Below are 14,931 nucleotides of genomic sequence, written 5' to 3'. Positions count from 1 at the left end.
GTCACATTTCTGCAGACCATCTGAATGGAGCTGGTGGACCAGTGGTGGCCCACGGGCTACAGTTAGAGAACCTCTGCTCTAGAGGAAAGGGATGTGTGGACTGCATCTTTGTGATGGCTGGAAATGAAAGCGTGCTGTGGAGCTGCAGAGGCTTTTGACACAGTGGTGGGTGAGACGCACAGCTGGAGCATGCGGTGGATATTGATGGAGTGCATGGGTAGGAATAAAAAGAAACCAGGAGGAAAGAGGCTACGATCTGTATTTTGATATCCTCTCAACTGCCTGCATGCCTCTGGATTGCCCAGTTTGTGTACTGTGTCCTTAAAAGCCTGTCTTTCTGCAGAGAATTAGTCGTGGTTGCTTTTTGAAGTTCCCTTGCCCTAGGAGTGATGATTTTCTGCTGCTGCTGTGTAATGACTGTGCTCTTTGATCCCGCCTTGAAGCACGGAGCTAGTATTAACACAGCTAATTGAGTTCCAGTTATGGCCGCATAGGCTTTCTGCAGAACAGCAAGGTTAATGGAGTGATGGGCTGAAGGGCTCCCTGCATTCCCGTGGAAATGAGCACCAGCCAGGGTGAACTGATGGGTTGCGTTCTCCTTCCCAGCCCACGTGCAGGGGAGCTCTTCAACAAGACAGGGGAGAGTGGGGACTTTGTCGGGTCACTCAATACTGGGGAGGAGAGTGGCTCTTCCCCCTCCCCCCCCCCAGCTTATCACCCATACAGATTGCGAGTGAGCTATTTCCATCCAAGCTAAGTGCTCCTTAGAAGCTTGTTCAGTGCCAATTTAAGAGAAACCAATGTACCCATAACTCAGAGGATTTATAGTGGACTGTACAAATGGGTTAATGAGGCTGCACAAGTGTGTGTTGGCCAGAGTCCTCCTTGGGCAGAGAGCTGCCCTTTTTACTGAGCTCTCTAAGGATCACCTCACAGCCAAGGCATAAAGCTGTGGCACTGCAGCTGTCCAGTATTGGACGCATTTGCCCTTTCATGTGTGCACTCATGTGTAATCTGCCTCTGGACCACCCCCCTGGCTGCAGGTACAGGTACCAGATCATATTGCTCTAAGGTATTATAAGGGTGACAACAGAAGGTGGCATAGTTTAATGCACTCCTTTGCTTCCCCCCAGTATCCAGCATTCATTTTCTAGCCCAGGGAGTCCCAACCTGTGGTACAGGAATCTGATGGCCCCTAAGTTCACAACAATTGAAGTAGGTGGGTCAGGAGCTACTGAAGACATGTGTGCCTTGTACAATGTCCAGCCTGTTGCAAATCACAGGCTTGCTACCCTTCCCATGGGCACTGAATCTGCACCAGTATAAATCTCATGGCCATCAAGTAGTTCTTGACATTTCATGTAAAACTCCCCCTCCTAATTGTGTCCCATTTTGGGTACTAAAATTGTTTCTGATCCTCCCTTAGCTTGCCCTCCCTTCAGGTATTTACAGACTCTCTCCCTTGGTTGTCAGTCCACCAAGCCGGACAGATTTAGCACTTGTTATCTTTACACACAAATAGGCCCCTCCAGCCTTCTAATAATTCTGATTGTTCTCTGAACTCCCTCCAGGTTGTTGGTATCTAATAATGACGTAGCCGGACTGGAGCCCAGTACTGCAGCTGCAGTGTCCAAGGGGAGTGTCAGCGGTGGCTGGTCTGTATGCCTCTCCCTCTCTGCAAGCTTTTAACTGTAAAGCGCACAAAGAGCAGTAGTTAGCCAAACTGGGAGTTGGCACTGTCCCCTCGCGAGTCCCCTTAATAGCAGATCTTTTATTCACAGTCACAGATGTGTTCTCCTACCTCACTGGAGAGATTTACACCCAGTTAAAACTCAATAAGTGCTTTCGTCCTCTCCTAGTCCCAGCAGGACTCCCAAATGACTCTGGCAGAGCATCAGGTGGAGAATTATGTGGCACTTTATTCTGACATATAACTGCTTAGGGTCACCGCAGAGCTTTTGCAAATAACCTTTCCCTTCCATTGATGTTGCCTCTCTTTTTGGTTGTTTTCTTTCTTTATAGACAAATAAAGGTTTTACATGGTCCCCTGCTCCCAGCACTGCCAAAAAGTGAATGGAACGACGGTGGTACGCTGAGGCAGACTCTTCTGGGGGAAGGGTACAGGGACTCTTCAAGGCCTCCTCATTCAAAATGCCCGCATTCAAAATCTGCACCAGGTCCCAGTGCCATTGGCCTTCTCAGTGGCAGAAATATTATGCAGTGCACAGCTCGCCTATAAAATCCTGAAGCTTGAGTTAAGGAACAAGGACAACCCTAGAATGCACCACATAATGCAGCAGAATTAATATGGTCTGAGGGCCCCGTCATGTAGTGCTCTGACTTGTCTGCACGTTTCACAGTTGTACTGTTGAACGAACAGGAGCTTTTGCATTTAATTACCTTGTTTTATAAGAGGAGAGGAAATATTTTTGGTGCGTTGTTGCACGCCACTTCCACCAATGCATTCAGGACTGCTTCAAAGCATATCTAAACTAACTCTTCTGAGAACTCAGCTGTTGTGACTTCACAGAGAGGTGGTTTTCTGGCTTGTGTGGATTCCCAGTGATGTATAGCAGGGTGTCAAACATGTGAGCTACGGAGCCATGTCATCTGGCCCCAGAGTGCTGCTAAAGGGACCAGGAAACCTGGGTGGGACCAGGACCTGCCACCAAAATTCAGGGTACTTCCTTGGGAACATGTATCATCAGTGGGAAGTGAGTGACTGTTGCATTGACCTCTGTGGCTCCCTAGACACTATCTGTCTTGCTGCCAGAGGTAAGTCCAAATCCAGCCAAGAGTGGGTGGGGCAGCAAAACAGTCTGACATCCCTGGTGTAAAGCAAGTGATCTGGTTTTTCTGTTATCTTAGCCTAGCTATTATCATTGGCTTGAAAGCATTGGGAGACCCTCCCTGAGTAAGAGAGATGCTGTGTTATGTTGGGAAGCCCTGGGAGCCATGGGGTTGGGCTGCTGGAGTGAATCTACCTAGAATTCATTGTTTTTTGAGAAAACACAAAAGAGGAAACACTATAAGCCCAAACGTAACATCTGGACAGCAGCAACATTCAGTCCCTAAGGCAGATGAGAGCTGGCAGTTCTTCTGCTTCCAGGCATATAGGAAGACACAGGACATGATGCAGTGCAGTTGTGGTTTTGAGAGAGTTCAGCTGTTTCACTACTTGTGCTTCCCCAAACTCTGCTCTGTCCTGGCCCTGGGGCTTTCTCTGGCCATTCAGGGGGCAGTCTGTCCTAGCACTCCACTGAAAGGCAGGCTGTTTTAATTGATTGCAAGAGAGGAGCTATCAGGACAGCCAGAAAGGATGCAGCAGCTCCCTGCCCAGGTGGGCAACTTGGGGGACTCCCTTCACCACCACAACCCTTTTGTCAAAGAGGAAAGACATGGCAAAGGGGCAAACCCAGCAAGGCCCACCCTGCTTCTAGGAGTACAGTGCTCAAAAGCTGAGGTTGGGACCCAGAACTGCTCTCTATCCTAGCACCTCTGCCTGCCTTCTGGGGCCAGCTCCTCCCACCCAGGCACTGCTATCGTTTGCCTCCTCACCATGTGTAGTGTCGCAGTCTTTGGGCTCTTTGTGCTTAGATCTTAAAATAAGCACTTTTTTTTTTTAAAGCAGAGCACAGTCATGATCATGTGTGTGTTGCGGGCACCTCCCCTCCCTGCCTGCATTCGGATACCCCACAGCTTCCCAGAGGGAGGCCTGGCTTCTGAATGCCCGAGTCCCTGGCAAGCACTTCTGTAATAAATGCTTCCTTTGTATTGGGCAACAACTGGGTTTGCCTTGCTTTCCCCCTTTGCCTGAGCTACAGCAGCCCCTCCTCTTTTCTCCTCTTCCCCAGGACAGCTGGAGCCTGTAGAGGTAATAGCCCCTTCGCTGGGACCCTGGCTTCCATTCCTCCCGCTCTCTTCTCAGCCTCTGGCTGGAAGGACTGGAGCTGGGTGGGGGGCAAGTTGGGCACATACACCTCAGCAGCCATGACTCTTGCTGAGCATCTTAGTTGGGGTTTGCTTTGCTTGAGAGTGGATCTAGGAGTTTGAAAAGGGGGTGTGACAGGGCTTACTGACACAGGTTTTGGGGGTGAGACTGGCAGTGGAGAGTTCACTGCACATGCACTACAGTTGAAGGGAAGCGCAACCATATTACCACACCTCCTCTTGTGATCTGCCTCTGGGTCTGCTTTCCTGTTCACCCTGCCAGGTGAAGCCATAACACAGAAGTTTGCTTATTGCTTCCAGCTGTTCCTAGAGGGAGAGACAGTGCCTGAGAGCTTCCTGATAACAAGCAGAAGGTGCATTTGAGACAAACTTGCTATCCCCATCAGTGGCCTTGTCCTGAAATACTGACAGCAAGGCTCTTGTGCCAGCTCCTTCTGTACCATTTGGGCATTCAGCTGCCCTCAGATCTAGAGCTTTCCAAATGTGGCTTAGCTTGAAGTACCCAAGTCTTGTTTCCAATATCCTTCATTATTCCATCATTACTCTAATGGACTGAGTTTCAGTAGGTAGTGGCTTCATAACACTTGTCATCCAGACACTAGGTGCTACTAAGCTGTCTTCAGACATGCCCTATGCAAGACTGGTATTGGATGTTAGAGGTTATTTCTGATGTCTCTCTTCCAGTGCCACGCAATGGTATTAAGTAATATAAAGCACTTCCATTCCTGGCTAGATGAAATAAATGTATTAGTTCAAGTGCTGGAATATTTGGGCCTTGGTCTTCAGAGGGTGGTGGCTAGAGCAGTAACTCTAGAGGGGCTTCCCATCATGGATTACCCATGCCAGTTTTTCTACAGCCCACTGTGTCTTGCTCATCCAGATGGCATCCTCAGGGAGAGGCCCCTGCAGGAAACAGGGCATTTGAGATTCTCTTGGTCAGCAAAGACCTGTAGTGATTTCATCATGCACAAGCCAAGAGAGCATTTGATTGGCTGTCAGGAATCTGTGGTTTTAAATTGTTGCTTTATGGAGCCCTGTAATTATAGAGGACTCATTTTTTGTGACACTGGGACCTGGTGCAGATTTTGAATGTGGGCATGGGCAGTGCCGAGGCAGGGTGCTTGGTTAGTGAAAGTCTTTTGTAGGCAGCCCTGGTAGAAGCATCACCTATGATACTGTAATTTTTGTGTGTCCCAGATAAATCTTTCATTGTTCATTGGATGGGGGAATCATCTAACCTGTGGGCTGGGTCTCTTTGTCTGGTTGTTGAGAAGAGGATGTACTCCCCACTCTGTACCTTCTGTGGTGAAGCTTGATAACCCAGCATCTGTTTCTGCTTGCTTTACTATAGTGAGCTCTTTTTTACCAGTTGTAGGAAGGGGTTTTTGGGTAGAGGGAATAGGGTCCAAAGCACAACTGCCAGGTGCTGTAGTCGCAATGGAGACGAGAGTGGGTGGGTTGTCTGGGAATCTGTCTGCGTGTAGTACATCCGTGTTGGCTGCCTGGGACAATGGGAGTGCAGAATGTAAACTCGGGCCTGGCTCGTAGCCACCCACTTCATTCTGAAGCCAGTGCCAGCTCAGCACCAGCCTCCCACTGTATATGAGGAGGGGGTGGGGGGTTGGTGTGTGATTAGATATTATTAAGTTTGGACACTTAAATCTAGGAATTAGGGCTGCCAACAGGAGTCTTTAAATGCCAAGAGTTAGCATTTAGGAACTACCCAGCCCTGTGGCATCCCTGCCCTGTGCTTGTTCCCGGCAGCTCCTCCCACAACCATCTCATCCTTCCAGGGCTGTTTCTATCTTTACCACAAGATGCAGACTGCATTAAAGCTTTTACTTGGGAGGAGAAGGTGATGAGGGTCCATCACCCATTTGGTGGGGAGGAACAGAGAGGGAAGGAAGCTGGTGGCTCTTGCACTGGAAATGAATCTGGACCTCTCAAGCTAGGGTTCATGAAACTCTAGTATTTCATGTACTGCAGTAATATGGGGATGGGACAGGGCTGGACTGGTTTCAATGCATTTCTGTGGCTTTAGGGCCCCCTTTTCGGTGCAGCTGCCTCTCTAGATTGAAAGGTTGTTCATAATCTCATTGGCAGAGTGACAGCTCGGCGCTCTAATCCCCTGCCCGCCGATCCCTGTGCAAACCTCCCTCCACTTGCTCTGGCAGACGACTGAACAAATGTTTCTGATCTTATGGGAAGGGCTTTGGTGTGCTGTGTGCGCACCATGTAAGATAGGGGAGGGGAGAGCCAAGCATCAGACGCATCAGGCTGTCTCCCTTCCCTGCCACCCATCAGTGAAATGGCCCTAACTAGGGGGTGCGTGGCCTGAGGCAGCACATGGAGGGGAGGTAGCACTGGAGCAAAGAGATTCATCTACAGGGTGGAGGCTGCAGTTCAGCTCTGCTTTTCAAACCACACAGCCTTGCTTGTGTGCAACTCTGCACACATGAATGGCTCTGCTTTGTGACCTGGAAACATCCAAGAGCCAACCAGGGCGTGGGGGGAGGGAGACAAGTGCTCTGGCTCATAGGAACTGGAGGTAGGGGTGAGGGTGGGCTGGAAGGAGCTGTTTAGTCCTCAAGCCTGAGATTAGCAGACGTTTAGTACTTAAGAGTTGGTCCCCAGGTAATAGTAATGGCATGAATGGTTCTGTGAGGCCTGGAGTAAAAGCAGCAGCTAGAGCAGAGACCCTAGGATAGATGTATCTAAAATCCTGCATATCTTATGTGTAGGTTGTACATGAAAGTCCATGGTATCTAACTGCATCTGAGAGACTGAGGTTTAGTTTTCACTGCTGCCTCCCTCCTCCCACAAATGTCTCTCCTGACTGAACTGAAAATACAGTGTAACTAGTTCAGTGGAAAGACTAGTGATTCTTCTTGCAGTCAGGTTGATAATCCACAGGCTTCTCAGTGCAGATGCGGGCTAAATCATTCACCTGCTTGCTAGTCCTCTACTGCCTTCCCATAATTCTTCTCCATATCCTGAATAACAAAAGATTTCTTACAATTCACTGGGAAGGGGTTAGAGCAGCACGAGCTCTTGGTGAGACGCTTGGCACAGTGCTCCTCCAGCAAGCAGGGCATAACTTGAGCAGGGCTTTGCAGTGCAGATGCTCATTCATGGCCCTTGTGTCTGCTACCTGGGTTAAGTCTGCAGTGAAGACAATGCCTTTGGAACAAAAGTTCTGCTTGAGGATATGTAGGAGACAGGATATAGGAGATGGGGGGCATGTGGGAGGGACTGGTACACAAATGGGATGAAGCACGATTAAGTGGAGCAGGGTAGGCAGGGGGAACCTTCATCGCTGGAATGGGATCATCTGTGCTAATCCGTACACAGCAAAGCATTTTGGGTCGCTTTCCTTCTGGGTATTGGTGTTTATTTTGGAGCAGATCATCTCACTGCCTGTGCCTGGACCCACTAGCAGTCTTCTAGAGATGGCCAGGCCTTTCTGGTCTGTGGAGAGAATCTTTCCGTTCTTTGAGAGGGGGCAAAACTCCAGCCCCATCTCTCCTAGTCCCTGCATGGACGCTGGGACCATGTCCCAGATTCTTGAGGGTTTCCTGTGAAGTTTGTGTCCTGACCCCCGCCTCCCCCCATCTTTCTCTTCTCCCTTGACACATCCACTATTCAGAGCCACCAGTGGAGGGGGAGGGCTCAGTGAGGCAGGCAGTAGGGTTGCTGTGGTGCAGCTGTTCCATCCATTAGCCATGAGATCAATTGAAGCTTAGTGTTGGGGAACCTACTTCTCGCTCCTTAGTATCTGGCTAGATAATGGGCTCTTTTCTTGGAGTATAATTACCCACAGGCTCCACTTCACAAGCTGCAAGGCCACTTGTGGCTGAAGGACCTAATGTTCCTATACTTGGACTTTCTCTTAACCTTTCAGCGGTGGGGGCTTATCAGATCTTACTCTGCCCAGAAAAACAATCACCTTCACAGAAAGGAAAAGTTAAGAGAAATGTTATTACTGAAAGCAGAGGCTGTAACCAAAGACAGTGAGGTAAAATATGAGCTCCTGAATCTTAGACGTTTTTGGAGACATGGGAGAGATTACAGGGCCAGAGTCCATGCTGTATCCCTGCAACGTTTGGCTGCACCTACCATCAGGCTGCTGTCTGCAGATGGGAGAGTAATTTAGACTAATAAAAGTGACTTGGATTTGCTACAGTCTCAGCACATTGATTGCACGTTGGGGCCCGGAGCATAACTGAGACCTTCTAAAGGGAATCTGGGATATCTAATTCCATCCAAGGCTGACCATTTAAGAGACCTCTGCATTTATCTGCGCTAGTTACTTCTTCCAGACCTTCAGATCTGCCAAAACCAAATTCTTTCAAACGTTTTTTTTAAAGCTATATCTCAGCAGGAGAGGCAGGGCATAGCCTGCTTGATGTGCCACTGAGGTAGGCCAGGGAAAGGCCTGCATGGGCCCATTCCTACTATTAGAAGCCAAAAGAGAGGGAAAATATTGAGCATTTGGATACTCCTTGCCTCCAATCAGTACATTAATACCCCCAGCATAAACCAAGTGGTGAGCTTTAGCTATTTCTCTGCTCAAGGAACATATGCAAGCTCTGCCAATGAACCCCTGCTCTACTCACAATTCTGTACTAGCCAGGTATTTCTACTAAACGGATTAGCAGTTCTGTATGTAACAGCATTGAGTTTCTAGTTTCCTGTCCAGGTCTGAGGGTTTACATTCCATTAATATGGAAGTCTCCAACAGCTCTCAGGGCCTAGTGCGGGACTCCCTTTGACCCCAAGCGTAGGGGTTTCAATAGAAGATGCTTCTACTCTCCTAGCCCTGCAGATAAAAGAATAAATTCTCAGGGAATTGATGAGGCTATCAGGCAATGCTCAGAGGATGAGGTCCTGCCAGGCTTGGCTTGCTCAGACTTTGCCATTGCTAATTATGGAGCTCTGCCAGCTGGAGCAGAGAATATGGTAATGTGTGGTACTAATTCACCATCAACTTCAGAGTAGATAGGCTGTTCTGGTTTGAGTTTGGGCACTACCACTGTTACGGTAGAAAGGGGTGGTGGGGATGTTCATCATGCCAGGGCTGTCCAAAAGTATGATGCTGTTAAAGAAGAATGTTTTTTAATTTTTGATTTACAAGATTAATATATCGTAATATGTCCATCAAAGTAGGGCCAGCTGCCATATCCAGGTGGGCTGTAGTCTGTGCTTGATCTCCTTCCACGGGATTCTTGTAATGTTGAGGGGGTGTGGTGGTCTTTCTACATGAAACTGCTTTAGAACTGTGCTCTTGGGCATTGCCATCTTCTTTTTCCTTCCGGAGCAGGTGCCTGCAGGCCGGAAATGGATTGGGGCCCGGGGGGGGGGGCGGTGCACCTTTCAATCCTTAAGTTGTGTGGAGTTGGAGAAGGTGCCACCGGCTTTGTTCGATACCCACCAGTCCTTTAAACATCAGTAATTATCCTGTCTTCCCACAATTGAGGGGCAGCTTGGGCTTTGCGGTTCAGATGATTACAAGGAGACCATATACTTCTTTTCTGAGAACAAATGACTGAGTCCCCACAGCTCACTGAGACTAAGGTGGTACAGGGGGCTTGTTGTGGATCTGCTCATCTTCCTGATGCTATCTATGTGCCTTATTGAAGCTTCTGTTGCACCTGAGTGACCAGAGAGCATGCTACTGTCTGTGGGTTGTATCTTCTAATAACCATAACCCAAATGGCAGCATAGTCAGTGGGATGAGACAATAATTCAGCATGAGAAGAAGAGTAAATGTGCAGCTGGGGCTAAAATGGCAATAGTGATAGTTTAGAAAATTTGAAGATCAAGGACTTGGTTTGAATTTAAGTGAAGGTGGGTAGGAGGATGAAGAGGACCCCATTTCTCTTCTCACTCCAGAGCTGCTGCTTGTTCTGAGTGGAATTGTTTCTAGAAGACACATCTGTGAAGGGCTTGGGTTCATGGCCTGACTGAGAGCTGGGAATGATTGGCATGGTTTTCAAAGGGGAAATTTCCCCTGCTCTCTTCTCATCCAGTTGTTGACAGTGCTTTTAAAACTAATGGCCTGCGAACTATAGACATGTAAGGAAATATGACTTCACTCAGTGAAGTCTGTAAAAACTGGCCTGTGAAACTGCTGCCATGGGAGGGCCATGAAGTCATCCTGTGGCTGGTTAACTTTGATCACTACAACCTTTTGTAGTCATTTCATACAAAGGGCTTGTATACATGTGAAGGTTTCCAGCAATAGAGCTCTTGCACTTTGAATTCACACCCTACTTTAATCCCAGTTAACTTGTCCACGTAGGCCAACCATAGGGTAATAGATTGCCAACTTCAGAGCATCAGCAAATTTCAGTAAGCTTAGGAGCCAGTCCCTTCCTCAAGGCACCATAGTTAAACAACCCTGTCCATTTGTGTAAAATCATCGTTAGAAAAGAGACACTGCCCCTCCCCATACCTATCTAACAGAACAAATTAGGTTCATAACAGTAAAGGTTCTCTTGTTGTGTGATGGCTTTGCTCCAGTCGGCCATCTGTCACTTCTTGTCTCTTTCCCTTAATATAAGACTTGACTGGTCGTGCTACAGAGTAGTGGTAGGGATGGGGCTTTGCAGGTAACATGAAACTCCTCTTTGGTGAGTAGCGGGTAGAAGTTAGCTCGGCTGCCCTGGCCAAATTCCATTTTACACATCATTGTCTCCAGAAGGTTATTCACGAGGCTTCAGCATTCCTTACTGCAAACCCTGTCCTACATTGCTGGGTCCCTCCACGTGAGCAGGTTCTTCTGAGCACTTGTACTTCTAAAAGCAGTTTTGCTTTTTTCTGTAGGAGTGCTGTGTAGCTAACCAAATAAGGTAAGCTCCTGCTCTGTGAGCAGGGGGTTTGTGCTGCCTTCTCTCACCTACTCCACTGTTCCTCCCACTTTTCCCCCCACCAAAAAAAGTACACGGTGAAGATTTCATTGCAGTACCGATGACTGTCTGAACCCAGAATAGAGAGCCCTGAAATGTAGGTTGCAAATTCACCTCCGACTGGTGGTTTGTGCAGAACTTAAATTAACTGCTCTGGGGCTGGGTGGATAGCGATTTGTCTCTTGCTGATGGGACATCTTCTGCTTGAATATTTAGGTTTTTGAAGAAGTGTTGAGTCCAAAAAGCAAGTAGATCCTCTGCCTGCAGTTCTCCCTTCTGACAGGGTTCTCATGCACTTCTGAAGCTCTTCAAAAGGTGCACCCAGAAGAAGAGGGTTCTGTGACTGATTTGGCACTGTATCCAAAGGGTAGCCAAGACAGTTGTCACAAACTCGTTCTGGTGCTGTGCATGGAAGGATCAGCCCTTCATAGCTTCAGGAGCTGGGATCTCTGTGGAGTGGAGAGGTCAGAAATGAGGAGGCAGATGGACCCTTTGAGCAGGGTGGAGTTCCCAGATACAATTAGATTAGTCTGGCTTTTGACTGCTTGTTTGGTCCTATAACCATAGTTGTAACTAGTGGCGATCTCGCTGGTTTTAGTCAGAAAGTGCCCCCAGCTCTGTCTGGAAAGGCAAAGGTGGGAAGAACTAAGTCAAAGGAGTCTGGTCTAGGACAGTACGTCCCACCCACAGCACGCTACTCCTGGGAGGTCAAGATTATCCTGGGGCATCACATTAAATTCAGAAAGACATAGCTGTTTGTCTCCCTCAGTAATTACATGGTGCTTGTTAGGCATGTATACAGTCTAACCAATCTCCTAACCGCATACGACCCCCAGTCCTGGCTACGGAGCAGGCGAGTTCGTCAGAGCTATCCCCAGTCATGGGAGAGGGCTCACAGACGTGTTGCTGTGTCGTTTTCTGCTCAGTAACAGCAGGAGATGCGTGGCTTGCAATGCTCCCACAAGACCAGGACTTAAAAATGAGCACTCCCCTCACCCCCTTTCTCCCGTCCCTCCCCCCCCAAAGTGAGTTTAACTGACTTCTGCCCTGCAATTACAGCCATTCAAACCCACTGGGGCTCTGAGTTTACATTCTTTACTGAGGCACACTGTGTAATTATATATGTATAATGTGCTGCACATGCATAAGTGTTCCTATCGTATGCTCCAAGGAGTGGGGGGATTAGAATTTCTTGCTTCCGTTGACTTGGAGATGAAGGATTTGGGAGTGGGGGATGCATTTTCACCTTGCCAAATATGGTCTTTTTACAGTGGCTCCTGCATTGCTGTGTGCTGGGAAGCATCCACTCTTCCTGTGACTTTCCGTGGCAACAGTGTTGTAGTGCAGGAAGTAATTCCTTCCTGCGCTATGACTTGCATCTTGCATGCAATGCAGAGCAAAACATAACCAGCATCACTTTGTTCTTGCTCATAAATACAGCTCCTGATATTTTCCTTATTTTGTGCTATGGCAGTTCCTGTAGGGATGAAATGCAATTGTGGCCTCCTCGCACTATACAATATTTGGGAAGTTTGAAAACTTTGGGAAGTTTCTGTCCCCCTTTTACAAAAGGTTTAAATGATTTGCCCAAGGTCACACAGGAAAGCTGAGTTGGAGTCCGGGACTGAAGCTGGTTCTCCTGCATCAAAGCATTTTTCCACAGTAGCATGTCCCCCACCCCCTGCCCTAAACAGGACGGCCTAGCAGCTTAGTGGCACAGAACCTGTGACCCTCAGATAAGCATTCTTAGGGCTGTCAGGCTTTGGTCTTTGGAATGCAAAGCTGAGGCCAGTACAGTACTGCACACCATGGTGCATTATAAGGGCATGCATACACCCCCTGCTGTGCCCTTTGTCTGCTGCATGTGCTTGGAGTAGTGCTGCAGAGATGGTCCAGTGGTCTCCTGCAGCCTTACTAGAAAGAGCAGAGCGTGTTAGTCAGCTTCTGGACAAAGCAACACACATTCCAACATCTGAACTCAGTCACTGTTTCAGCTGCACCTCTTTGGAGTAATTGGAGTAATGTGGAAAGAAGTCCACAGGCCTCCCTCCCATCTGTAAGAAGGCTGTGGTCCATCCATCAACTGCCATGGCTTTTCTGAGTAGAAGCAGTCCCTTAAGTACTAGGCTAGTGCCCTAGGCTGCTCAGAAAGCCATTAACCAGTCCAAAGAGGGGGAGGGCGACAGGTTGGTGAAAAGAACATTTCATGTTTTGTCCTCATGGGGTTAACTAGCTCCCTATTAAGGGGAGACAAAAGGGGGGAGAGAATCTCTCAGTTTTATGGCTTGGAAAGTTCAGCCTCCAGAGCATTCCTCTCCTCCTGTGCCCCGGCTGCCTCTCTACAGCTTTTATCCCCATTGTGCCATGGCTGTGGAGTGGGAGCTTTGGCCTTTGTCAGGCTCTGCCTCTCTCTTTCCTTTGGAGTACAATCTAATTAGCAGCTCAGCAACCAGTTCAAGCATCAGGGTAACCATTTTAATGGGCTGGAGGTTTATAAGTGAATAGAACTGGGAGGTGGAGCAGTCGGGATTTGGGGAAGACTGGAGAAGACCAGAGTGCAGTGTATTGAACAACATTTACCACGTGCGCAGGGGTGCAGAATGGGGAAGCCCATTGATATCCTGACCTCAGACTATGAGTGGGCAGGGGTGTGAGAACATGGGGAGAAACATGCATCCCAGGGAAGAAATGGAAGCACTCTTTGTGGGGCCCACATAATACTATCCCATAGCTTAACTGTGTCCTGGAGGAGGTTTTCCTGATAATTTATGAATTTTTCTTCTGTTAAAAGTCCTTCTGTTACTCAACAATGCTTCTAAGCAAGATTCTGTGATAAGAATATTAGAAGCCTTCTGGTTTTCCTTGAGAGGCTCCTAAATAGGTACTCAGAAGTGACGAACCACAGAATGGAGGTCTACAGCACTGCATCCCTCCCCCATGCATAGCAAAGGAAACCTGGCTGAAGATGTACAAAGAGTGTACTTAGTGCTACATAAGACATCATCTTTAAATTGCTCCCCATTCCTATAGACTAGCTCAATACCAAACTGAGATCACAGTAACTAAACCACTCTTCATGGGATGCTGCCTCCCAAGGCTATTCTAGGGACCCCCTTTTGCCTTCCTGAAGACCCTTCCATGTTTCACAACTGCTTGTTAACAGAGTCATTTCTTTTTTCCTGCAGCCACTTCCAATGGGACTCTGGATGGCCTGGAGAACAGAGAAGGCGGGGTTTGCCAGACACGGTCCATGAAGATTGTCATGAAAGTAGGGCAGGGTGAGTCACTCAATGCTTAGCGGAGTTCCGCCATCGGATATCAAATCAGCATCAAAATGTACTATGGTTACACAGCCTCTTTAAAATCCAACTCTGCTGAAGTGCACTGTTCAGTCCTCTATGGGAGCTTGACAGAGTGCTATTGTGAGAGCAGGGCCAAAGCTCACAAAGGAGTCTCGTTTAGGAACTGAGCTGGCAGGAAGGAAGGCTTTGTCTTTCCACTGAATTCTGTCCCAGTTGTGATGCTTTGGGGGAGGAGGTGCTAATTTGCTGTCTTCATTCAAGGTCATTAACTTGATTGATTTTTATAATAAATACTGAGGTGCTTGCACATACTTAGCTCATAAGGTGCTGTAAAACACAGTCTGTGGTGGTGTAACTGCTGGGTGCCCCAAGTTTTGCTTCAGATATGCTCAAAGAGGGCAGTTCTATGAAGTCCCCTTTCTTCCAGCTGTGATCATGCTTCTTCCTCAAATGATTTAAATGCCATTTGGATTTGGAAGAGGCTTAAATCATGTGAGATTAACACCCAGTCATAGTTTAGGATTCTGAAGCATTCATGGGATTGGCCAGTCAGGCCCCCATGGAGGAGTGATGCTAGTTAATTATTAGATGAGCTGCTTTCCCTCCTCTCCCCATTATTGAGCATCCATTTTAAGCTTTCCCACAACAGGACCATCTTGACAAACAAAGTTACACTGAGTTTGAACTTATCGTCAAACTGCCTCAGTATTAACTTTGGTTCTGATGCTCTGTTGGTGTCTGAACAACTTTGTATAAAAGCCCCTTCTTTC

At 48.0% G+C, this 14,931-nt stretch overlaps 1 protein-coding gene across 1 annotated transcript in view; it reads left to right on the top strand.

Annotated features, from left to right (window-relative positions):
• EFNB1 (ephrin B1) overlaps positions 1-14,931 on the top strand; it is a 101,370-nt gene that overhangs the window by 72,426 nt on the left and 14,013 nt on the right. Inside the window, exon 3 of the mRNA XM_019536228.1 lies at positions 14,045-14,137. Within this exon, the coding sequence (XP_019391773.1) occupies positions 14,045-14,137 (93 nt within the window). The remainder of the gene's footprint in view (positions 1-14,044; positions 14,138-14,931) is intronic.

The sequence above is a fragment of the Crocodylus porosus genome, unplaced genomic scaffold, assembly GCF_001723895.1.
Source record: "Crocodylus porosus isolate Cpor-Errol unplaced genomic scaffold, CroPor_comp1, whole genome shotgun sequence".
NCBI classification, from domain to species: Eukaryota; Metazoa; Chordata; order Crocodylia; family Crocodylidae; genus Crocodylus; species Crocodylus porosus.
This window is presented reverse-complemented; position numbering and strand designations above follow the sequence as displayed.